At 40.1% G+C, this 24,216-nt stretch overlaps 1 protein-coding gene across 2 annotated transcripts in view; it reads right to left on the reverse strand.

The window, feature by feature from the left end:
• Positions 1 to 241: 241 nt before the first annotated feature.
• The window catches only part of kntc1 (kinetochore associated 1), a 24,320-nt gene continuing 345 nt past the window's right edge, over positions 242 to 24,216 (reverse strand). The window contains exons 2-62 of one of the 2 annotated variants that reach the window (XM_029440529.1): positions 24,023 to 24,169; positions 23,372 to 23,492; positions 22,558 to 22,673; positions 21,802 to 21,880; positions 21,618 to 21,695; positions 21,493 to 21,527; positions 21,291 to 21,401; positions 20,818 to 20,911; positions 20,633 to 20,685; positions 20,416 to 20,528; positions 20,256 to 20,310; positions 20,060 to 20,158; positions 19,918 to 19,961; positions 19,758 to 19,820; positions 19,575 to 19,650; positions 19,268 to 19,393; positions 18,981 to 19,147; positions 18,715 to 18,826; positions 18,476 to 18,619; positions 18,339 to 18,395; positions 18,030 to 18,101; positions 17,825 to 17,944; positions 17,436 to 17,579; positions 17,248 to 17,343; positions 16,278 to 16,381; positions 16,090 to 16,192; positions 15,866 to 16,000; positions 15,657 to 15,776; positions 15,017 to 15,089; positions 14,693 to 14,760; positions 14,157 to 14,458; positions 13,840 to 14,012; positions 13,509 to 13,609; positions 13,043 to 13,187; positions 12,898 to 12,954; positions 12,643 to 12,806; positions 11,901 to 12,005; positions 11,679 to 11,807; positions 11,180 to 11,296; positions 10,982 to 11,091; positions 9,462 to 9,678; positions 8,946 to 9,035; positions 8,691 to 8,856; positions 8,373 to 8,431; positions 7,652 to 7,868; positions 7,496 to 7,569; positions 6,906 to 7,116; positions 6,516 to 6,628; positions 6,351 to 6,406; positions 6,135 to 6,213; positions 5,908 to 6,032; positions 5,068 to 5,203; positions 4,849 to 4,944; positions 4,643 to 4,699; positions 4,206 to 4,260; positions 3,546 to 3,609; positions 2,736 to 2,865; positions 2,524 to 2,613; positions 1,615 to 1,769; positions 550 to 646; positions 242 to 400 (exon numbers count right to left, since the gene is read on the reverse strand). In XM_029440529.1, the coding sequence (XP_029296389.1) occupies positions 365 to 400; positions 550 to 646; positions 1,615 to 1,769; positions 2,524 to 2,613; positions 2,736 to 2,865; positions 3,546 to 3,609; positions 4,206 to 4,260; positions 4,643 to 4,699; positions 4,849 to 4,944; positions 5,068 to 5,203; positions 5,908 to 6,032; positions 6,135 to 6,213; positions 6,351 to 6,406; positions 6,516 to 6,628; positions 6,906 to 7,116; positions 7,496 to 7,569; positions 7,652 to 7,868; positions 8,373 to 8,431; positions 8,691 to 8,856; positions 8,946 to 9,035; positions 9,462 to 9,678; positions 10,982 to 11,091; positions 11,180 to 11,296; positions 11,679 to 11,807; positions 11,901 to 12,005; positions 12,643 to 12,806; positions 12,898 to 12,954; positions 13,043 to 13,187; positions 13,509 to 13,609; positions 13,840 to 14,012; positions 14,157 to 14,458; positions 14,693 to 14,760; positions 15,017 to 15,089; positions 15,657 to 15,776; positions 15,866 to 16,000; positions 16,090 to 16,192; positions 16,278 to 16,381; positions 17,248 to 17,343; positions 17,436 to 17,579; positions 17,825 to 17,944; positions 18,030 to 18,101; positions 18,339 to 18,395; positions 18,476 to 18,619; positions 18,715 to 18,826; positions 18,981 to 19,147; positions 19,268 to 19,393; positions 19,575 to 19,650; positions 19,758 to 19,820; positions 19,918 to 19,961; positions 20,060 to 20,158; positions 20,256 to 20,310; positions 20,416 to 20,528; positions 20,633 to 20,685; positions 20,818 to 20,911; positions 21,291 to 21,401; positions 21,493 to 21,527; positions 21,618 to 21,695; positions 21,802 to 21,880; positions 22,558 to 22,673; positions 23,372 to 23,492; positions 24,023 to 24,160 (6,642 nt within the window). In that variant the 5' untranslated portion in view covers positions 24,161 to 24,169 and the 3' untranslated portion in view covers positions 242 to 364. Of the gene's footprint in view, positions 401 to 549; positions 647 to 1,614; positions 1,770 to 2,523; positions 2,614 to 2,735; positions 2,866 to 3,545; positions 3,610 to 4,205; positions 4,261 to 4,642; positions 4,700 to 4,848; positions 4,945 to 5,067; positions 5,204 to 5,907; positions 6,033 to 6,134; positions 6,214 to 6,350; positions 6,407 to 6,515; positions 6,629 to 6,905; positions 7,117 to 7,495; positions 7,570 to 7,651; positions 7,869 to 8,372; positions 8,432 to 8,690; positions 8,857 to 8,945; positions 9,036 to 9,461; positions 9,679 to 10,981; positions 11,092 to 11,179; positions 11,297 to 11,678; positions 11,808 to 11,900; positions 12,006 to 12,642; positions 12,807 to 12,897; positions 12,955 to 13,042; positions 13,188 to 13,508; positions 13,610 to 13,839; positions 14,013 to 14,156; positions 14,459 to 14,692; positions 14,761 to 15,016; positions 15,090 to 15,656; positions 15,777 to 15,865; positions 16,001 to 16,089; positions 16,193 to 16,277; positions 16,382 to 17,247; positions 17,344 to 17,435; positions 17,580 to 17,824; positions 17,945 to 18,029; positions 18,102 to 18,338; positions 18,396 to 18,475; positions 18,620 to 18,714; positions 18,827 to 18,980; positions 19,148 to 19,267; positions 19,394 to 19,574; positions 19,651 to 19,757; positions 19,824 to 19,917; positions 19,962 to 20,059; positions 20,159 to 20,255; positions 20,311 to 20,415; positions 20,529 to 20,632; positions 20,686 to 20,817; positions 20,912 to 21,290; positions 21,402 to 21,492; positions 21,528 to 21,617; positions 21,696 to 21,801; positions 21,881 to 22,557; positions 22,674 to 23,371; positions 23,493 to 24,022; positions 24,170 to 24,216 lie in introns of both variants that reach the window. The other variant, XM_029440528.1, reaches the window with a different exon arrangement.

A 24,216-nucleotide genomic window follows, 5' to 3' on the forward strand; every position in this document is an offset into this window, starting at 1 on the left:
GAAACTTGACTAAGTATATAGACATTAGAATGACTTAAGCAAACTTATGTACAGACAAAGTAAAGTGTGACTGTACAGAAGTTAATTGAATTAGTTTTAATTTAATTAATTTAATTTTAAGACTTTACTTCATGGTACGGTTTTATCTTTGACTGCAAATGTTTTTCATAAAACTGTTAGCGAGCAGTTATAACAATATAATAAACAAGCCGGGAGGTAATAAAATGGCCGATGAAAACAATAATAATGAAAAGCCTTTATTTAAATTCATAAACAATTGAAAGATGGATATTAAGTGAAAATATTGCATCTCAGCCCAAAATAGACTAAGTATGAATACATAAATACAGCTGCAGAAATCGTATCATCCCGAAACTCCATTTTGCATGTTGAGAAATTCCTGAAAAACACAAATGACGTTAAGTACGTTACGTTTCCGGTCAATAATGTAAGTGATTATGGTGAATTAGAAAAGGTACACCATTTGAACTAATATGATACTACATAAATGAAAATATTTTACATAATATTTCCAGGATATCATCTTACCTTCAGGCAGCTCGGTGAAGGTGAGCCGTCGCTTTTCACTCTTTGATGCTCTCTGTGTTTCATGTACTCACGAGCGAGCGAGTCAGCATCGTCCTGACTGAACAGCAGATAATAATCAATAATCAAAGTATTGCATTTCAGTAAAGTACAAGTACTCATGCCACTTTCTACTTCTGCTACATTTCAGAGGGACATTTATCTGACGGCTTAAGCTACTAGTTATTTTACAAATTAAGATTTTTGCTCACAAATCTATGAAGAGTTTATAAAATATAATGAATAGTTATAAATGAAACTTCCCAACAATATATAGGCCTACAAGTACGGAAATGATGAGGCGATATATAAAAACATTCATTACATTTTCCTGATGATATGTATATACTTTTAATTAAGTAACATTTCCATTGCAGGACTTTTAACAGTATTTCTAGTGTGGCATTAATACTTTTACTTAAGTAAAGGTTCTGAATACTTCTTCCCTTTAACACAACTGCAATTCTTGTATGAAAGGTGCTATACAAATAAAGCTTATTATTATTATCGTCAACACATCTTAAATATCATGTTTATATGGAACATACAGAAACCGGTTCTCTGTATCCATAAGCATAACATTTTAACATTATTCAAGTTTCTTGTCTCAATGTGCAGGTTTTCAGCAGGCAGGCTGAAAGATTTGGAAAAAATAAACTATTGCGATCATTTTGACTGATATTGCGATTATCGTATGATCATTTATTGTCTATCACATAATGGTAAACAAAGTCATCTTAGGTTAGAGGCTCACAAACAATATAAAAACAATCATCCATGAACGATGTTCTTGCATTAAAAGACAAACAGTTCCATAGGTGTGCACATCAGCATTAACAATCAGTGGCAGTCTATCATCTTTGTTTGCATCATTAATCTCATTTTATTTGAAAATATATCTTCTATATTAATAATTAGACCATTGTCCAGACCCTACTACCAGCACACAGACCTCTAGATTTATCAGGATATTGTTGTTTTTTTGACTCACTTAGATCAGAAAAGTTAACAATGACACAACAAACGTACCAGTTCTGGCTGATCAGGTAATCCAGCAAGTCTTTCACCTGGTTAGGCTGGCCACTCGACACAATGAGCTGCTTCAGTTGATTTAAGTGTTTGGTCTTCAACAGTTTATGGTGCTGTCCATTTTGGCTGATGAAAGTTAACACAGTCTCCCTGATCTGAGGAATCATGGAGGCAATAATGTCATGTCATGCTGTTGTACAATACAACATTGCTATAAAAACAAAAAGAAATGCAACAATGCAAATGTTTCATTGCGCCAGAATGTCTACAGACAGGTTTTGAAACATAACACCTTTAACATTTACATCACCACACACGCTTATCTTGAGTAGTTTCCTGTTTAACAGCTTTACTGAAACCCAGAAATGTGAATACACATGTAAATGACAGAACATAGCCTGTTACAGGAGGTGTTACAACAGCAGTAGTGCACATTATATTTACAGCACATTTGATCTATCTATCTATCTATCTATCTATCTATCTATCTATCTATCTATCTATCTATCTATCTATCTATCTATCTATCTATCTATCTATATATATATATATATAAAAAAAGAAAACACTGAAAAGGGGCTGGAAGCACATCTACTCTTTTGCCTAATTGAGAAATCCTGGATTTAACCCATTCAAGTTTGACTCAGACGACGAGTCGGTTGTGCACCATAATCGGCGCCTAGAGGTATCAGAATACAAGTTATATGCAATATATAAATGTAGTCTTGCGCATCTTGTAACTGGCAGTGGCTGACACAACATTAGTGGTTGTGATTTGTCAGCGTTTAGTAGATACAATATAAATACAAATACTTGTTCAGTGTAAGCGTGAAAGCAGTCGAAGTGTTGCTTCTCTTGTAAATTGTATAAAGAGTGGAAAGTCACATTAAACCTAAATTGACATCTAACCTGTGAGGGAACTCCGGCTAACTCCCCAGTATTCATGAGCTCTTCCACCTGATCAAGGACAGCGACTGGTTTACACGCAGACAGAAAGCCCTGGAAACAGCAAAATCACAGTGACTGTCAGGACAATGTGACGATGATCATTTTAGCCAACAACGATACAGATCTTCCAAACGTTTCCTTCTAACATGTTGTATTGACAGAGACCGACTCACTTGGATCTGCTGAGCCTTTTTATTGGCACAGGGGATGAGAAGAAGAGTTCCCAGAGCAAAGGCTGGCAGATTGAACTGTGCAAAGCGATTGGCAATTCCTATCAGATCCAGATTCAACAGGAAAGGGCACCTTGGGAAGTAAGAGGGGTGGCAGGAGAGACGGAACAAACAGGAAGAGAATATGACATATTATTCAGGTCATCGCTGCCGCTTTTCAGAAACAAATTCAAACATCCAGTAAATCAAACCTGGGTGCATGAAACAGATAGGATAAAAATATTGAAACAAACCATTACAAAAGTAGCACAAATCAAAAGAAAAGAAAGGGAAAAGAAGTTGCTCTAGTGAAGAGTGGGACTATATGAAACAATAAATAAACTCTACCTGTGATATGTATATTTCAATTTTTAAATGTATCGCCGTATTGTAAACCTAATTAATTTAATTACTGAAAGGATTCTTCTCATTTTATTTTGTCATCTTTGGCCAATTATAATGTTCTTCTCTTTTTTGTGAGGCAATTTTGTCATGTCATCATATTGTGGTGCTTGTTATGCGTAATATTTTGCCTTTATTAAATGAATAATAAAGGAAAGGATCTTTGAACACTGTTGGCCCGCCAAGCTGCTTTGAAACTACATTTTGAAGTTTTCAGTTGTATACTATGCCATGCAGTTTATCGGGATAAAAATAAAAATCACAACAGTTAAATCTACCAATGCATGTATTGAATATTCATATTCTAGGATGAGACAGTTTTACACAGTGAGAACAGCTGTCGGTAAATGTTTGAACATGAGTGAAGCGTACTTGAGGAGGAGAACAAAAGTCCTGTAGAGTAGTGCCTGTTGATCAGGACTCAGAGGAACAGACGCTGTCACCAAGGAAACAGATCAGACAGTCAGGAGGCAAACCGTACCGTGCAAACATGTACTATATCAAAATCAACTATCCAATCAGCATCCTTTATTCTACCAAAACATTGTATCCCTGCAATGGCACTCGGACTCTTTAAGTCGTTATATGGAAACAACATGGACGCTACAAAGAAGACGTGTTGTATTTTATTGCTCTTAGCATTTAAACAACACGTCGACAGCTGTTCCAGAGTTGTTGTTCAGACTTGAGGAGGCGTTCGCATGAATTTTCCAAGTGGGAAACACATTTTTCTGATCATTCCGACATTGCATGAATGCCGTACAAATGCCCTCTCTGTCAAAGTTAACTAAATCAAAACGTCATTTGTGTACCCGCCACAGTGATTCGGATCCGCTCCCAAACTTAGTGGGTTCTTCCTGAGCCCATTGCTTTAGAGGAGTGGCTTTGGAGAGAGGCGTGAAAGTACTGAAAGTACGGGCTGTGATGTTTTTCAGTTGGATACTTTCAAAAACTAGCGTACTCTTTGCTGGTTTCTCCAAAGTTGCCAACCCCTGCTTTATATAAGTGAATTCACGATTATAAACTTAGTACCTGAGACAAAGGATGCCAGGATCATACTCCTCCAGGTCCTGGAGAAACTGGAAATCTGGGGACGAAATAAAGTAAATAATATTAGCTTTGCAACCCTTTCTCTATTATCACCTGTCGTACTGTAGCAGTGATGGTTGAAGGTGTTTTTGCGTCCGGTGGTGTAGTGGTTTTAAACCTAGTTGCATTTCATATTCAGCCCACGCTATGACCACATTTCCTGTCTATCTCTACCGTAACTATTAAATAACGGCAACTGGCCGACTATCCGAGTCCTGGCTGCAGGATGAATTTGAAATATTTTTGTTCTGATATCTTGTAACAATGAAGACAATTACAAACACATTAGTACCACATTTCACTTGACTGAAAATGTAAGATGTCTGAAGTAACAGGAAATGTCAACATTATTGGCATTTAACTAAAAGTGATGAAGTTACCTCCCACAGAGCAGGCACAGCCACTAAGGCCTCTAGCACCTTCTGGAGGTGGCTGATCTGAGGGGGGAAAAACAAACATGTAAGTTTTATTTCAAAACACACCACCCAGCGGTCTTTAATGTCCCCCTCAACAAAAACTAAAAGACAGACATGTATGAGTGAGATACTGCATTACGATTAGACTGTTGTGGTGCACATCCCCTCACCAAGTTGAAGCTCAGCAGCTTCTGAAGCAGACTGTTCCACAGCGGAGGGTCGTACACCTGATACTCCAAGCACAGATCTGCCACCAACCGCACCGCCTGAAAAGGACAAAGGGTGCTTCATGTTCTCCTGCGTGCACTTTGTGTGTAACACTTCTAACACAGTGAAGCTAAATGAAGTAACGAGCTGGAATAGCTTCAATGTTTTCAGTTAAAAAGTACCTGCGGCTCATGACTGTGGTTCTTCCACAGCCCTTTAACCAAGCCTTCTTTGGGACTACTGAGGAAAGACTGCACCGTGTAAGGGATGTTTAATGCCTCCAGTTGAGAGACAAAGATGTAGCACTTCAGGTAGCATCTGGATGGGAATATTAAATACAGAAACATTAACACATCTTACACACTATCTTAAAGTAGACGGCCGTCTGCAAGCCCCCCGTTTGAAGAAACAGACGGGAGCACCAGCACGGAAGCTGAGCTACTGCTGTGGACGGCACAGCAGCAAAATGTATTATAGCCACCTGAAAAGAAAAAGGCCCACCAAAAGAAAAAAGATCAATATCAGTTTAAGTGTGCGCTATATTTAGAAAATGCTCACAGCTTTACCTTTTCATCAGACAGCACTTCCCATTAGGGTACAGAAGCAGTTATATCCATTATTGCTCTCTTCAAAGCCACCAGTAATTTCAGAGATAAAATCATTTTTTGTTCTTTTTGTCTGGTGGTTTATGCGAGAGCACATAAGAAGAGAGATAAGGGTCTCAGTACGCTAACGGAAAGTGCCATCTGATGGCAGAGTAAAGCAGTGAAAATATTCTTAATATAGTGTACACTTAAACTGAGATTGTTTTTTTTGGCTAAAATGCATTTTGTTGACGTTCCCATACACAGCAGTGCTCTTGTTCGTTTCTCCAAACTGTGGGCGTGCAGACCGTAGATGTAGATAACTCACTTACTATGGATGAGTACCTCATACAACCCCACTTCGAAACATCCAAACTATCCCTTTAAATTCACTTAGCAAATAATTATTCCATCAGCATTAAACAGATTTCTAATTACTTAATTTCGTTCCTGGGGATCTGCAACTGAGCCTCCAGAGTGGCCGAATCAGCGAGGCGGACGAGACAAAGCAGCGCTCGAGTCCGATGGCAGAATGTCAGACGAGGCCCAGAAGTGCTGAGGGGCTGCAGGAGGAAATCCATAAAATAAAATAATAAAACAACAGACATCAGCCACTTTCTCTGGACTCTTCGTCCAATTTTAACTCACTGCAATGTATTACTCACCCAGTTTTCAGCAGATAAGATGGGGTTTAGAAGACGGACAGCATCATGGATGGGGCCGGCCTGCAGCATGTACATCACCCTGAGAGAAACACAATAAAACAGATAAGTTGGCAGTTTTGATGTTACAACTCTTTGCCACTCATTATTTTTTAAAGGTTCATTATTAAAAGAGAAGTTAGAAGTGTATTGAGAAGCAAAATGCTGCAATAATTCTACCTCATTAGGTCTGGGTCCTCCTCCATGTTGCTGAGACATTCATGATTACCAATATCCTTTATCAAAGAAAGAAATGCTTCTTTTACACAATGGACTCAGTGTCCTAAATTTGATAAGAACTCAATGTAAACAGAAGAACATAAACTGTGATGAAGTGAGACAAACCTTGGTGACAGCTGGGCCTGTTTTGCAGATCCATTTCTCCAACATCATGTTACGTATTTTCAGGAGATCAACTTTGTTAATTGTGGCTATTTCCTTAACCACTGCATGTATATCTGTTCAGACGCAAAAGATTCAATAAGAAATGGGCTACATTGTTTAAGACTTTCTCCCAGTTACAACATATCAAAAAATGTAGTCCACATTATGAAGCAAGATAGTGTTGTGTTCATACGTAGAAAATCCTTTATAGCCGAATGTAACAAAAGTCATAAAAAGGTCAAAGCAAAATTAACAATAACACTTTATTCCAGTAGCTATTTTCATCACATGAAGTGCTAAAGAAAATAAAAGCTGGTCTTATAGACGAAGGTGGTGTCAAAGCGGGCTCACCAGGATTCACTTGAACTCCTGGGTCTCTGTAGCACTGCTCCACACTGCTGTCCTCGTACAGGGCCACTATGAGCCTGGCTGGCAGCCCAGTCAGTTTCAGATGCTCTGGGCTATTCAGCTGGCTGGCAATCAAGGTATTCTCAGTAGCCGAGCGCTGGAACTGCAGCTTCAGCTTGGACAGAAAGGTTTCTCCTCTGGCCCGCGCTGCCTCCTGCTCAGGATTAGAGGAGAATAGATGAAAACCAACTTAATGAAAAACTAACCAGATAAAGATGTGGGATTTAAAGTTTATTGAGGGTTCCCACACCTTCTTAAACATCAAATTTAAGGACTTTTCAAGGACTTCCCAGGTCCAATTTGCTCAAATTCAAAACACCCAAGAAAGCATAGTTTGAGAGAGGGCTCAAGGTTACATTTCTATTATTGCAAAACATTTATCAATTCAAACACTTTATATGACTCACGTCTATTTTTCTTTCTTTCTAAACCTTTAAAGCATCCTCCAATTCACAAACTTTCAAGGATTTAAAAAAGGACCTGTGGGAACCACACTGTATCATTTCTGCAGGTGAAAAATATCAAATACTGACGTCAAGGTTTGGATCCTTCAGCCACGAATCTCCAAGAGCCAAACAGAATCTAAGCGACTGTGTCTTCTCATAGCCTGCGGAGAACAGGAAACTATTCAGTACGTACATACAAACATACAAGCAGTGTAGTGGTCGAGTCTTATCTGCAGATCAGACCTGGTGGCATCTCCTGGGCGATCTTGTGGGCTGTGGCAGCAGCCCACTCCGGGCTCTGGATGCAGTGGATGTACTTCATCATGGCCTTGGCCACCTTGAAAGTCTCCTTATTGTAGCGATAATCCTGACCCTTTTTCCTCTGCTCTAAGAGTAAAGGCTTCATCTTCTTCTCGAACACATGGTTCGCTGTTGACATGTATAACTTGTCACTGCTCACCTGGAAAGAGACATGAAGGGATTAATAAGAGTCAAACTTTATGGATAAATCTATAATGTTTGTGATTATATAGAGTGAAGGCCTTTACACACCGGGGGCTTGACGAATAATCCACATGTAAATGCAAGAAAATCTCCGCAGACGCAGGTTGCAACACTTGTTCAATTAAAGATTCTAATAGATACAACTTCCAAGATCCTAGAGCAGTCTGTCTGAGGTAAATAGTTGTAAAGCCTAAACTACTGTAAGCTATTTTAGTGAGTGAATTTTAGTTTCCTCAATTACACAGTGTATATGTCTCGGGCTTTTATTGTGAAAAGTAAGAACGGAAAGAGTGGATCTCGTCTCCGCTTTCTTTGTGAAGGTTGAAAGGAGTAACGGATTACAGAGCCAGCCTTTGTGTCCTTGTGTTGTGACCCCTGACCAAAACTAATTTGGGAAACATATTGACGAATTTGCACGAAAGAAACCGCCGGTGTGTAAAGACCTTAAGGTGTGCTTTACCTTCATCAGTTTGCTAATCAGAAGAAGTGTGGGGAAGGTCTCCTCACTGAGCTCAGGAGCTAAACACAGGAAAACACGTCAGTTTCCTCAGTCTTAAAGTGAAGCCTCACAAAGATGGCGAACACAGTTACAAGTGTTTAAAGTCTCATCTATCGCCCACTCGCAGTAGAATATCCGTGTTAGGACATGAAATGAGTTAAGAGCAATTCCTTCCTTTCAGATTACACCTGATACCAAGGAGAGGAGGAGATCGAGTAATTTGAGTTTGTCAGCAATGATTCTGAAGCATAATAATGATAACTACAGCGGCTAACTCACAGACGATCTTCCAGTAATGTTTGCTCTGCATGAGCAGGTGGAAGGGCAGTCTGCTGTTGGACAGGGGGTTTGGCAGCAAGCTGTTTTCCAGAAGATACGTGCTCTCCACGTCTGAGGGAGGAGAGACTCGCTTGTAGGACTTCAGGTGCTTAAGGAGAGCCGTTGCCTGGGGATTAAAAGACAGTTCTTGGTAGTCCGCAAAACATATTTTGAAAAGAAGAAACTATTTAATTCAAAAAGTGTCAGTTTTTTTACCTGACTAACAGAAAACGTTGTCACAGCCTCATCTATGACCTGTATGATCTTCAACACGATTTCAATCCTCTCATAGTTGTAAGGGCTGAGCTGTATGAGAGAAGCATTTTACAAGTTAGGTGAAGTCCAACTTAAATTCTGTGTGGGATAGAAATATCAGCATAAATACTACGACAGTAAACTCCATTCAGTGGTGTTGTTCAGACACAATCTGCCATCGTCAGTACTGTAAGTCAGTAATTCTGGGTAAAATTCAAGTTATAGGTTTGGCAACTGGAAGAAAAGTAATAGGGCTGCTGTCATTTAAAAGCATGTGGATATAGCTTTCAGATTTTCTTTTACAATTACCATTTTCCTTGAGTCAATTGTCTTGGATCAGCCTGTGAGTGAAATTGTAATAACTTTATTCGATCAGAAGTTATCAGAAATGTCCAGTCATGGATCAGTGTTTTTTTCATCCCTTTTACCTCATGTGAATAACAAAGTGCTTTAAAGTTCTTTCTCCCGTGCACAAACCTTGAATATGGCAGCACAGAGGCTGTCGGTGAGCTCACAGGTGTTGTGCAACATCGGGATAATCTGCAGGACTCGTTCCAGCGCGTCTGCATGACACAGAGGCTGTGTGTCTTCCTGGCCTGCGCCTGGGACACCTGCACCGTCTTCGTCCTCTTGGAGCAGCAGTAAGGTGGTGATGTACTCGTTGATCACGCCGTCACGGTCTAGACCAAAAGTGCTGCAGACAGAAGCAGAGGGTGAGCATGCAGGCAAGCGTGAGTTGCTATGGTAACAGGGGACGCTCTGTCTCTAAAACCTTCTTGTGATATCGGGCCGACTGTTCATGAATTCTTGGTTTTCATAGCTTCCTCATTCCAACTAATCTAGACTCGTGCAGGTGGCGTAAAAACGTAGGAAATTTATTTTAAATGTTTTTTTAATTATACTTTACATTTTATAACATAACCGCTCACTGGTGTTAAGGAGCATAGATCTTTCTCGTCTCATGTTTGGAGGAAAATTATGTGTAATATCTGAAGTGTATATCAAAACTTCTAATCCAATAAAAACAAATTAGCAAAAAGAAAAGAGGCGTTGGTTCATAGGGCGAGAGAAAGGTACAGTGCAGAGGTATTCAACTAAAGGTCCAGTTAGAGAAAGTTTCCGCAAGCAAAGGTCCGGAGCATCATAATGTCTAACGTGCGTTATGAATTAGTGTGAGATATATTGAAGTAGCATAGTAGCTGTATGCACGTCTGCACGTCATCAACAACTGACTGTCAAATCTAATAAAGAAAGTACAATTTAAAAACATTTAGACAATATTTATTGTCACTTAACATTGAACTATACAGATATATATAATACTGTAGATATGTATAGTGTTCTTCTCGGGCTGCATTTAAAAATAAATAATGATCCTGCTGGATTCATCATATTGGGCTCTGAGATTTTCTGTGACCTCAGTTCAGACTTGAGGGCATGTTTGGTCAAAAACGTTGTTCACTTTTCTCTTCTTAGAGAGCGCCATGTGTAGTTATTTTTCTCTCCCTGTCTGAGGCTCACTTGTCTCTCCGTCTTCTCTCCCTGTATCGCTAACTCGTCTTTCCGTCTGTCACGCGCCTCTCGCCTCTCATCTGTATTATACAGAGTCGCAATGTTTGCCGCCTGGAATGCACAGATTTGATTGGCTGAGTAGCATCACGTGGGATGGCTTAACTCGCATGTAATTGGTCTGTGAGCTTCCTGAACCACTAAACCAGCGCCGTAAAAAGGAGAAAAGCTGCACCGGTTAAAATAGAAACGCCCCGTCAAAAAGATCTCTCAATAATTTATTGATTATAAGTCCGGGTCCGTATAGGTCGGCGTCTGGGTCCGGACTGGACCGTCTGTTAGTGACCCCTGGTATAGTGGGTCAATTTACCCACTGAGAATAATAGCTCAGAGAAAGGTTTGGCCACTTAGGGGTCACTTAGCTTTCTGAACATGTGGCCCCCTGAACAATATAGTTGAATAGCAATGTCTTGGAGTGAGCAGCTGACCTGCAGTACTGGAGGATAATGTCTGGGGTGATCCTTCTGTTCTTCACCAGATCAGGGATCAGACTCCTCTTCATCTCAGGCCGCTGACGGAACACTGGCTGGATGGATATCTTTGGCAGAACAGGGGCATGGCACGTTAAATGTCAAGTCAAGAGAGACAGCGACTTGTGAAGTACAATGTGAATATGATCCTCACACCTCCAATTTGCCAAGCTTGATGCCCCATTCAGCATCAGTGATGACAGAGAGGAACTTCTCTTGCTCCTCTGCCTCATCGTACAAGCAGCAGAGATTGGCCCCGATCCTGGCCACGGCCTGAATAATCAAGAGACAGTCGCTGAAGAACATTGGCTTCTTATTAGTGGTAGAGGTAGAGGTGGAGTGGAGTGTGATGGGCATGAAAAGTTATTACTGTTCCTTGAAAGGTGTATGTATTTATGTGTATATATGCATGAATAGAGATATGATGTCTCTCTATGAAGGTATTGGTGTGTGTGTCCTTCCTGTTTTGTTTTTAGTTTTGAGTGAAATGGTCAAAACATTTTTAATTTTGTGCATAATCATGATCATAACTGTTGCTGATTATTATTAGATTATAAAATAAATAAAAAAGATTTGCTGAAGAACACCTCAATGGAACTACTTGGTTAGCTGTTTCTCTTTAATTTTAAAATACAAAATAAAATACTTTGCCTACCAGAATTTTGTCATAGTTCTGCCAGGTGTTGTCAATAACCTTCCACAGTATAATGAAGACTTCTGCTTTGGTGAGCAGCGTACAGAGTCCAATAGCCAAATCACAATCGACCACCCTCCAGTTGAACACCTGCAGCCCATAGAAAATACAGATAGTTCTATAAACATACACTGAGACACATCTGCTACAACCCTTTCATGACAACAGTCTCGGCAGACTCACCTTGTTCAAGAGAGCCACAGCAACGGCATTCAGAGACGAAGTGGTCATCTTTCGAAGATCATTCAAGCATAAATTGTACGCCTTAAGCCCTTGGGTATCATAAAGCTGAAAGGAGAGTCAACATAAACATTACAACATGTTTTTGCTTGGTCTCACTGGCAAGAAGCTTAAGATATAATAATGGTACAAATTGTTTCAGAAACACAAATGGCAGTGATAACACCACTGGGTGTTGGAATTAAAGATTATACATTTTGATCATTTAAGTAAATAATCTTAAACTCATCTATAAATGCCTACATAGCCAGGCTCCTCAGGTGCTCTGTGACCTTGTGGTTCCACTCAGAGCTTCGGGCTCATTAACACGTGGAGCATCCAACAGGAATTGTAAGGTGCTCTTGCATAAATCCTCAATTGGACAAACAAAACAGAACTGGATCCTGACTGGGATCATCTTAGAGAGGGACCATGACTCATGTAGTCATGAATCATCTGGTGAGTCTTGTTTTATGGAGCTTTATTGTTTTAGTTTGTGTCTTGTATTTATCTGTATTTTCTTGTTGAGTTCTTTTTTATGTACGTATCCATTGTTGAATCTGTGTTTTGTACGGTCTCTTGTGTATTTGTAGTGTATGAACCTTGCATTGCAAATGAGCTTGGACTATAAATGCTGTGGTGTGTGGCATTGGTTTATGTCACATACACATAACATTAAAATAAAATAAAAATGTTGCAGCCATACCTGTACACTGAGCTTTTTGTCCATAACATTAGAGGTGACATGCTGCACGCAGCTGCCGTATAAGTTGACCAGCACTCTGAGGGCCAGCTCCAGCTGACTGCACTCCTGTAACATCTGTAACATGTTGGCCAGAGGACCCAGGAGGGGCGGCAGGTAGTTTGAGCCTGCATGTGGGCCACGCAAGACACAAGGTAAATACAAGATTTTGTACAAATTCAAGAAGAAACAATGAAATACAAACTTTGAGTTCAGTACCGTCTTCAAACGAGCAGTGTGACAGACACGAGCAGTCCAGTGGGTACAGTTTGGTATCTGCAGGATTGGGAATAAATTAGCAGGACAGCTGATTAAAACCAGTTCGCTGTAGAATACCTAAGGACGGTTACTTTGAGCATCTTACCCAGAGAAATAGGCAGCAAGCAGTTGGTAATCTCATATTGCACAGGAAGCACAGACACCGGGTCCAGAACAATACAATCTTCATTGAAAACATCCTGAAAACTCCACTGAGAATGTGGATCTTTTTCTGTCTCCAAGGTCGAATCCTGTGACATAAAATACATATACAAATTATATTTATGCATTTGGATAATTTGCTCATTTCTGGAAACTTTGCAAATGTTTAAGTCTTTTACAGTAATTGCACAACATCCAGCTTTATAATGATGTTAGATAATAGATAATATTATTATATAAACCCTCCATCTAAGAGATTTCACCTGGTAGATTTTCAGTTACTAATTTGTAAAATAAGATGGGTGATTCAAATGTCTGCAGAAATATATCTTATAACAGATATCAAGGACAAACCAGAGAACAATAACATAAATACAGTGTTATTCTAAGGAGGAAGATAAGATACTGACCTTGGCTACAAAGCCATAGTTGTCTGATAACTGACACTGATGATAGACATCCATAGCTATACGTGTGCACTTGCAGAGCTCCTGACAGTCCAGCAGCAGATCTGCAATAGTCATTATAATATTAACTTTAGGAAAGTGTTTACTGAGGTAATAAATCAAGTGAACAGTTGGGTCATTTTCTCACAGGTTTGTATACAATCAAACTTTGCAACCAGTGAAGTCGCACCCTGCTGGCGATTAGAGAGAATGCAGGTTTAAGGCACTTTTGCATTGATTTTTACCAACATAACGTCTTGGTGAAAATTGTTGATGGTTTACACGTGTAGTTCACCTGAGTGGCACACAGTGATAGCCTGGCAGGCCAGATCATGGATGACTGCTGGCAAGTCTACGTCATCAGGAAGCACCATTGGCACGTCTGCCTCCAGCATCTGGCATAACGTCTTGGCAGCAGTGAACAACACCTTCCCTGTGCTGGCGTTATAGTGGTGTTCATACAGCTCACTGAAGACATGAAGGAAGAGAACAAAGAAAACATGGGAGATTCTTCATAAGCCTCACTGGACTGGTATGTTTTCTTTTTAGTTTGAATTAAAAAATATTTCAAGTATTTCTCATACACACAGCACAGCATCCACACATGCAGACCTGAGGATCTTGAGGGCGTTGTGCACCTTGCCCACTCCCAGAGCTCGCAGGGCCAAGTCAGACCAGAGCTCCTGTTCGGTGCGCTGCAGCTGCCTTCCTAGACGACGTAAGCCAGCTTCTGTGGATATGGTCTTGGTCTTGCCATCGGGGTCATTAGCCACAACTGGAGTTGTCGTAGCCTTCGCCTTAGATGAACGGCGACCACGTGTGTTTTCATAGGCTGTGATGTGATGCTCCTGAATCTGTTTTCTGATGTTTGGATCTTCATAGTTGGAGGGGGTGAAGAAAACATCAAAATCCTCCTGAAGAAACAGCCAAAGAGGTTGCAGGTTAAAAAACAAACAGACTTTCACTACACGATTATTGTGGCCGAAAGAATTCCCTATAACGATATTAGCGCAATATCTATAAAAAAATATATTAAAATAATATATGTACATATAAAATTGCTGTCATTACTTTAAATATTATGTTTACCAGAGATGGCAAATGAATTACTCTCAAAAAACGAGTCTGTAACTGTACATGAGACTCACCTGTAGGTGGGCGATCGCCTTGAACATGATGAGGTTGTTTTCACACTCCATGCTTTTTAGAGCATCATCTGCGGAGGACATGAAACATGGTGTCACTCTTGGACATTCAGGTGAACGTTTACAATATTTCTTTCCCTGCTCAATGTAAACTACACTTTCCTGAGGCATCAAACACTCGGAGCCTTGAGTCAGCTTAAGAGCTGGAACTGAGAGGAATACATTGATTTACTCAAGAAAAACCTCAGCAAGGTGGATGTTTGCCGATTTTACAATCCAAGCAACCCTTCTGTTCACGCGTTATAATTGTGCAAAGTAAGTACTTACGCTTTTGGAGTATATGCATGTATTTCAGAGCCTCCACCATCCCCTGAGCTATGACCATCTGGTTTTTCTTGTGCTATTGAAGACAGAGAAAGTTAAGATATACATTATTATTCTATATTATTCAAGCCAACTGCTAATGGAAGCTCCGTCCGTCTCTCCCGCACACTCTATTACCGGCGAAGATGAGGACGAGGCGACGTCAACACTGTAACCTCTTCAAATTCTGTTGATAATGTTAGTTCATTTTTTAAAACAAAATCTTACATATTGCACCTTTAAACCAAGTAAGAGTAGAAAAGCAGCGAATAAGGAAAAGTCTGCTAGCCGCCAGGCTAATTTATGCTGTACAAAATGCCATAGGCTTAAGCTAATAGTGACAACTACCCCATTCAGACAGGCTCATCACCATACAAATAAATAAAAGGAAATTATTACCAACAGTCTTTAATGAACAAATTGAACATTTAATTGAACACAAAAGGCACCAATTAAAAAAATAAAAGAATGATAGTTGAAAGAGGGTACGAGTAAAAGAGCTGCACATCAAAACGTAACAAACTCAAGTGTGAAATATCGCAGTCTTGTAGTGAATGTAAAATGAAAATTACATTTTATTTCAGACTTTCTTGCCTCGCCTCACCTCATCAGATATGTGGGCTTTGTCCTCCAGCTGCAGCCTAGCCCTGGTTGTGAGACGCTCAATCACACACTCGGCCTCTGCAGAGGACAGCTTCTTCAGCACAGTCATGCATTCCTCAGTCTGAAAGCAGCATAAAGACTTCCTATCAACATGTCAAGGAAACAACATTTATTTCTGCTGATTTCATATTTTCACGTGGATGAGCTTACCTTGCCTTGGCCCATCAGCTGGAAGAGATACAAGTAATTTATCTGCGAGGTTGGGAGTTTGTACGCTTCAGCTAATGTCAGGGCATCTTCTAAGGACATTGGCAAGTCTTGCTTTAGGATGTATCTAATCAGCGTCTGGGGAAGATATACAGTACATGACAGAAAGTTAAGAAGGCAGGCACAACAGAAGTCAGATGTCACATAATGAATAAAATCTAAATTACCATAATTTGAGTGCTGTTAGAGAGGTTGTAGTTGCGTATCCCATAGCCCCTGAGAAGTTTCCTGATCTCCATCAGACGGTAGCTTCCCTTTAAAAGTTCTTGTCTGGGGAATATACCAGAAGAAAATGATATAGAAACAACTTTAAAAGTATGAAAAATAAATCAGGGTGAGGATAATGTAAACATACTTTGGTCCATCCATCTCCAGGTAGGGCTGAACCAGTTGTTCTACCACATTACTCCAGGGCACTACAGCTTTCTGCATGATCTCCAGCACAGCGTCCACGATGATCTGGCAGGAAATACAATAATGTGAGATTATTTTATTTATTGTCTCTGCCGGAGAGATCTTGTGTATGGCCGTGTGTGTGTGTGTGTGTGTGTGTGTGTGTGTGTGTGTGTGTGTGTGTGCGACATCTCTGTCTTTGTGCTCATTCATGTTCGTATGTTCAAGGACCTCTCGTGGTTCACAAGTTTTGAAACAACGATTTTATTGTTTTACAACGTCATTGACTGCCGACTCCTCACTGCTCTTAACCGGCTGGTACGGGCCACTGCTTCAGTTTCAGAGTGTTTTAGATGGTGTGTTTGGCCAACAGCGGACGGAACCACACACACACACACAGCTGAATACATCGCCGGTTGTTTCTTTCTTGGCCGACTTTAATTTAGCTACTTAAGTGGTCTGCCTCTGAAGAACGCAAGTCACTCAGCTGCTGTCTTCAGCAGGCAGACAGAGAGAAAGCGCGGGTAGGCAGCCTGTAGAACTGGCATATTTTCACATCTAACTCGCTGCATTAAGGGATTATTTCGACGTATTAGGAGAGTGATATTTGGAACAGTGGAAAGAACTAACCAAGACGGTTTGGTGAGTTATATTTAGTTTTCTGTCCAGTTTCAATAAAGTGGGTTTTATGGTTGTTTTTGTCACATGACACAGGACAGTTGAAATTTTCTTTTTGGGAGTATTCCAAGACGGTGGTGAGACATTCTTTTGTCTTTAGCCTTGCACCAGAGTCAGACACACCTGGCGGAGATCGTACTCTACTACATATCTGCACTTTTCAAGTTTTGATTTTCAGTTTAATATCTGCACTCACAAACTTTTAACATGTTGTGAACTGTGTGTGTAACTGTAATGGAGTTAAAGAAACTTACGTCAGTATCAGTCATGCAATGTAGCACAGCCACTGCTTTGGCTTCCCATTCTGTGAAAAGCGTTGTGGTGTGAGAACTGCAGCGCTCCAGCAGATCCTAGTGAAGACGAGAGGAGAAACATTTACCTTTAAAGCATTTGGAAAGTGAAATGTCTGTTCCCAGTGGGATTGCCATTGGTGGACTTTTACCTTGATGTACTGTAGAAGTAGCTCATTGAAAGGAATCTCGTGCTCTTCAGTATACGGCAGGATAGTGCTCTCCACTGTGGGGGCGATCAGCTCTGGAGCCGGCACTTTGTCCAGCATGAAGAATGCAACACTCCGTACACTTCCCTTTAAAATTCACAGGGGAGAGAAATTATTAAGATAGGAACGCAAACCCCACTCAGAATGTCTCGTAAATAGATCACCACATTGTAAGAAAATCTGACTTTTAAAAAAAGTAAGATTTTCTTTCTTTTTTTATAATAAATTGAAAGCAATTTTTCTTAAGTTTTTGCAAGTAAATAAAATATTTGTTTCCTGCTGGATATCGGAACTTGTTTGTAAATGTAATTAGTCACTAATAAGAGACAAACCTTCTCAAAGACTGAAAGAGAAAGTCTGCAGTTGTGTTTCCGGTAGAGGTCCAGGAGCTGACGGAGGTTTGACACCAGGGACTTGAGGTTCTCCACCTCTTCTGCACCATACTCCTCCTCCTTAAATCATAATTAAGTTACAATTGGCACCTACAGGTAGATCATGATCATGATGACGACAAACGCTTATTCATGGTGGACTTACAGACTTCATCCATGTCCGTAGTGAAGGCAGTCCAAGCACGGCCAAGTCCAAGCCGTTCTGGGGCCAAGCACCCTGGAACAACGTATTATATTTATAATCATTGGTTTCGTTTTTTATACAATCAATTTAAAAAAAAAGAAGAACAAAAGATGTATAGTAAGTGTACTGGGCAAGTGATGGCAGTGCTTTTCCACATTACGTATTATTGTGATTTTAGCTTGCAATACTTTTTCCCCCCCCCAAGTCATTAAAATAATTTATGATCATCACCAGCGGTTAGTGCTCGATGACAGCCTGATTTGTTTTTACCTTTTCTGTTAACTCCAGATTCCTTGCCCTCTGCTCCAGCCATCTCGCCAGGATTTTCTATGGGCACATAAAGAAATAACTTTTACTACTGAAAACATAGCACCATAGGGTGAAGATGACAGGATTTTGTATCCTACCTGTCCTGTTGGAACCACTCTCCTCACAAAAGGAACAAAAACTGTCCTAAACCAAGGACAGAGGTCTTGGGATGGCAGGTCCTCTGGGATGGCACTGAGCGTGGCTTCAAGCTTGCTCTCATCAAACTCTGCCGCAATATGTCCCTGTCACAAACCCGGCAGTAAACAACGTCACAACTGACCCCGACACCATATTTCTTACAGTGTCGTTTCATCAAGTGCACAAAGCTGTTCTTTACCTCATATCTGAGCCAAATGAGTTGTGCACCCTTTATGTCTCCCTCTCTTAGGTGGCAGAGAATGTCTCCTAAATTGTCAGTGCTGTTCAGAAACTCAATCCAGGCGATGCCACTATAGGAAGACAGAATAACGGTTTCCCCAATATTCGAACAAATCAGCAGATTAAATTGATAATGAAAATAATCATCAGTTGCTGCTCTAGAACAAACCACATTTTGGAAAATGCACTGTACAACACAGGAGACCATTAAGACTTTGAATTTACTTGAAGTTTTCCAGGCCGTGCAGGCTGCAGAATGTTGCCAGCCTGGCCAAAGCCTCTTGGATCTGTAAAGAGGAATATCGTGTGGCAGCGTGGTTTAGCATCTTCTCTGCCGTCTCAAAGGTCGGCCACGGAGCCTTGAGGCAGTATTCCACCACATACTGCTCATCCTAGGAAACACAAAACAAACCTCCATTAGTGAGGGGTTAATACTAGATAAGAACTTTAATTTGCTATGACTAGCTCAAAAGGTTAGCAACTGTAAATTGATATTAGACTAAATAACTGACTGTGATCTTCATCAGGTTGGTCTTGGCCTCCTCTCCAAGTTCAGACCACACATCCTGTCCATAGCCACCCACTGATGCGGAGGCCAGCTGCTCCAGCACAAAGTCAAGCTTCACCTTGTAAACAAGCTGAACAAAAACAGGATTGTTAAATGTGTATAGCCCCAATTAAAAAAGTAGTAAATTACCACCAGCTGCACCACCATTTTAGTAACACTACTTGTCTGACTTGTTCTACTCTTGGGCCAAATGACAAAAATAAAAGTCCAGCCGACAACAGTCACAAGAATTTAACTTCATTTTCACTTACCTCTAAATCCAGCTCAAATGTGATGGCAAACTTCTCAGCCTCCTCAAACATGTGTTTGTGAAGAAGTCTGCTAAGTCTGGAAATAGAGAAAGGTCAAGTAAGTCAAATTATACTGACGTCATAGTGAATACGGCGAGACAAACTGCAATTAAAGCAAAAACGCATCTAATCAAAATGAGGTACCTGTTCTCCGGCAAAGCCTCTGTGAAGCATCTGACAACAACAGAAGATATAGGCTCTCCACGACTACTTGATGACGAACAAGAAAGAAAGACCACTTAATATTTCTAGAGTCAACATATCACTCATGTACTTGCTGAACTTCATACAGAACATATCCTACCTTTCTGGGTTGTCACAAATCCCCTCAACCAAATAAATCGTATCCTGAAATCAGAGGATAAAACAATTGACTTAAATGTACAGAAATATTAACATCTAGAAATAGCACATATACATCCATTTAATAAGTGTTGACTGTTTACCATGTTTATTTTTGTCTGGACAAGACAAGAGACTGAAGAGACATCCAGAGAGTAGCAAACAGTCATGGAGGGCAGAGCTCGTATTTGAAGTGAGTTGATCTAAAATAATAATATAATTACAAACCAGTATGTGGAGTTCAGAATATGATTTGAGATAATTATCTATCAGTTTCGTCAGAAGGAGTTGCAATGCTACCTGACTGTTGTCTTGCTTTGTCAGCGTGATCATCTTCATGCTGCCATTGTCTTGGCTGTAGGACACGCACACAATCAATAACATTTTCGACATTGTTTAATTATGGCACATACCTTTTTGTATTTACGGCTACAGTACGGGATAAAACATTGATACATACCCCACCGTGGAGGCGGAGCCACATTCTGTGGTGAGTTCAAAGTCGTGAATAGCAAGATCCGGCCAACAGTTAACCATGACAAGAAAATGTAGGTCCCAAAGACTCAGGGCATCCTGCAGCCGAAGAAAGACACAAAGCAATCCGTACGTAAACCTCACATGACCGAGCCTCATGCAACGGTATACCAAACAGCTACAGGTGATACCAACTAACTCACCTCAGTGTCGAGAATATACAAGAGGTTTTCTGCCACCACCATCTTCCTCACACCTTAGAAGTAAACAAATAAGGAGAATATGTTACAACTCCCACATGTTCAAAAACCTGAGCTTATACATTCATCACTAAAATGTTTAGCAGATTAACGGTGTGTAACAAAGTACCACACATGGAGAAAATTACCTGGAATTAGGCTGTTGTCGACAGAGTGAGTAAGGCACATCTTGGCCTGATGAGGGTCCATCGTCCAGTGAGTCACAATATTTTCTTTATCCCCCTGTGAAGATCATAATGTTGTGACAAATTACATCAAGAAATACATGTTGTTTTACTGCTTTATATACAAGGAGTAACTATCATTTCTAGAAAGGACTTATTTACACAATATCTTGAAATTTAATATAAAGTTTGTCTTAATATCATGCTAAAGATTGGTTTCAATTTTATCTTAAAAACATACTTCAGTCTCATGTCCCTGCAACAGCATAGCATGAAAAGGGAAGTAAAACAAGTGATATTTATTTGAAGTACCATCGTCCATAAGTAGAGGCTTCATTTTATTGTGTCCTTTAGATATGCTTTCAGTCACATGCAACCAATGTATCATAACTGCAGGTGGTAAATAAATGAGTAAAACTTCTCTCACAGACACTGACCCCGATCATTAAGTGGATTTCAGGGCCCAGATTGAACATGGCCGCTGTACTGCAGCCCTCGTCATGGTAATCACTGGTGGAGCAGAAGTCTATCTTGATGAGCGACTGGAGCTGAGTTAAAGAAAAGTGGGATTATAGTTCTGCCGTAAAAATAAAATAAAATAAAAGGTTATTGCGTGGAAAGAAGATTGCCTTAATTTACCTCTTTCAAAGATCCCACATCCATTTTTTCAATAGCTGTGTTGACAAAAGAAGAATTACCGTTTAATTTGGTTAACACAATGTCTCCAACCAAACTTTAAGTCACTGCACATGATGTTTTGATACCTGTCTCTATCTTTGCCAGTGCCAGGTTTGTAATGTGGAAAAACCCATCCTCTATGAGAAGGAACACATGGTACATCCCTGTCAAGACAAAACAAATATCATTAAAACATCTAGAGTTAGAAATCCCTTCGAGTTTCCATTGCACATTACAACTTCATTTCTCATATTCAAATAGACATTTCACCTAAGGATGCTTTGTCCTCCTCAATGACGAGGTAGCGGAATGTTTTCTTATCTCCACTGGATGTTTCCTCTACCAGAGCCTACAAACCCAGAACATGACCCAACATGTTAATGTACATAAGTGTGCAACTTAAGAAAAAGACAACGTTATCCAGATCCTCATGGCTGCCGCCATCATCTATAGTTGAATCCTATTCTCGTGTTGTAGGTGAAATCAGACAGATAACAATTTTAGGTTAGATGCAGAGCGAACAAATCTAATGTAATCCTACTAGTGATGCACTATATTTGGGACATTTATATTATTAGTAGTAATAGTAATGAATTGATATAAGTCAAATTATCTGCCATTCATTTGGAGCAAAATTGCATTCATTGATTTAACAAGCGCAGCAGCTACACACTCCGATAGAGGAAGACAACACCATTGTTATTTTGCAATTACTCAAAAAAATATATTTCAAGAGACAGAACTGTTCTTTGTTTTTGTTGGTAAATATCGTGACAACAGTTAGATTTGGTTAAATCAGAGCTATGGAATATTAAATCATCCATCTTTGCCTTTCTTATCCTCGGGTGTGCATAAACAACAGGTTATGAGCTTCTTCTTAAACTACAAAAATGTGTTTATCTCGTCGGTATCGGCCATGAGAAGCAGGTAATTATCCTTTTTTTGTATCGGCTGAAAGAAAGTCCATGTCATGCAATCCTAAACCCTACACCTGCAGGACTCTTATATATGAAGAAACACTCTTACCTTGGTTAAAAGGGTTCTCTTGTGTGGAACATAGATCAAATGGAGGTTTCCATTTCTTTCACAGACCACCAAAAACTGTCCTTCCAGGCATACAGCAATGGCATCCACATCACTGTCTGAAAAATAAGTTGTGGTGTGAACGTACAGTGGTTACTCAGGAAGGTCAAACTGCATCGATAGAAAAGGCATGATGAAATATGGCATGTGAATTAACCTTTACAGTCATGTCAAACTGATTTAGTTTGGATGATTAATACAGGAAAAGCAGTGCTCATCAATTATCTTAACACATTCTTGCACCCGCTGATTTGGGTTGCAGCCACATAGGCCATCTCAGAGGACAGAGTGACATCGGACAGATAGTAAAGAGTGTGAAGAGAGAACTCACTTGGTACATCATTGTAATACTGCTTGGGCTGCCGCATGTCCCACTTATCTCAATAACATTTTCCAAATCCAAAAGACCTTTTTGAGTGATTGGCTCTGATAAAAGATGCGACACATCTGCTCCTCTCTTCAGAAAATATAACTCCCATCATGTTTTAAGGTGAATATATACCAGACTTGTGTATTCATGTTTCTATGTACACCTAACTCTTGACGTGCCTAGCGCTTTCCAGAACTTTTTTAAGTCTTCCTCAGACATTCACTCATTTTGCACAAGACCTCTCGTGTCACTTCTGAAGATGGCATCGGCCAAAACGCAAAACGTCAAAACAACTGGGTGACATCACAGTGACTACGTCTACTTCTTATATACGGTCTATGATATGTGCAAATGCATATATACATTAAGGTAAAAGGAGGAACATACCAAAGTGCAGAAGCAGGAGGATGGTTTGATAGCTCTGGTCAAACAGGATAACTGTCTTGTCAGCCACAAAAATGCTCCAGTTTGAATCACTGGAGGAGAAGAGACGGGGATCTCCCTGCACCTGCAATTACCAGCATTACCATCAAATCCCTGATCAGTACTGTGGTATACTGTACACAAAAGACCCACTACTAATTCTTATAGTACTTTAAATTATAATAAAGTGTATTTGGATAGCACTTATTACAGCGCAACAAAGAAAATACAAATTGAGAAATTATAAGAAAGTCTTTTTGATAAAGATAAGTATTCAAAAAAGTGATTTAAAAGAAGATACAGCTACTTGTGCAAATATTGCAACTTACCCTGAGGAAATGAAAGCATGAATGATAGTTTGAGTGTGATTCAAACTCAGCATTGATCGTATTCGCCTTAGGTAAGTAGCATGAATGATTTCTTATAAAAAGTGAGATTACTGTCAACAAGCACACCAGGTTCCTGACATTTGAATTTAAAAGAAGGGGCAATACACTTTCAGAAGGCCCAGAAGTATTACCTACCTGGGAGTGAGTGTACAGTTAAACAGAGGGAGCAACAAGGACACAAGAGCATAATCTGTGTAGTGAAAATATTGAAATTAATTTACGGTACCTCATTGGCAGTGGAAATTCTGACCAGTGTGTCCACCTGATACAAGCCGCTACCATTGTCCTCCCTTGACACACTGCCGAAACGGACGGTGTTTGTATCCTCGTTGGTCAGAAGTTCAACGTCGCTCCACATCGCCATGTCATGGAGCTAAATGTGACATTTTAGAGTCGTTTAAATGAAATGCTATAAGGCCA

Source organism: Cottoperca gobio, chromosome 9 (assembly GCF_900634415.1).
Source record: "Cottoperca gobio chromosome 9, fCotGob3.1, whole genome shotgun sequence".
NCBI classification, from domain to species: domain Eukaryota; kingdom Metazoa; phylum Chordata; class Actinopteri; order Perciformes; family Bovichtidae; genus Cottoperca; species Cottoperca gobio.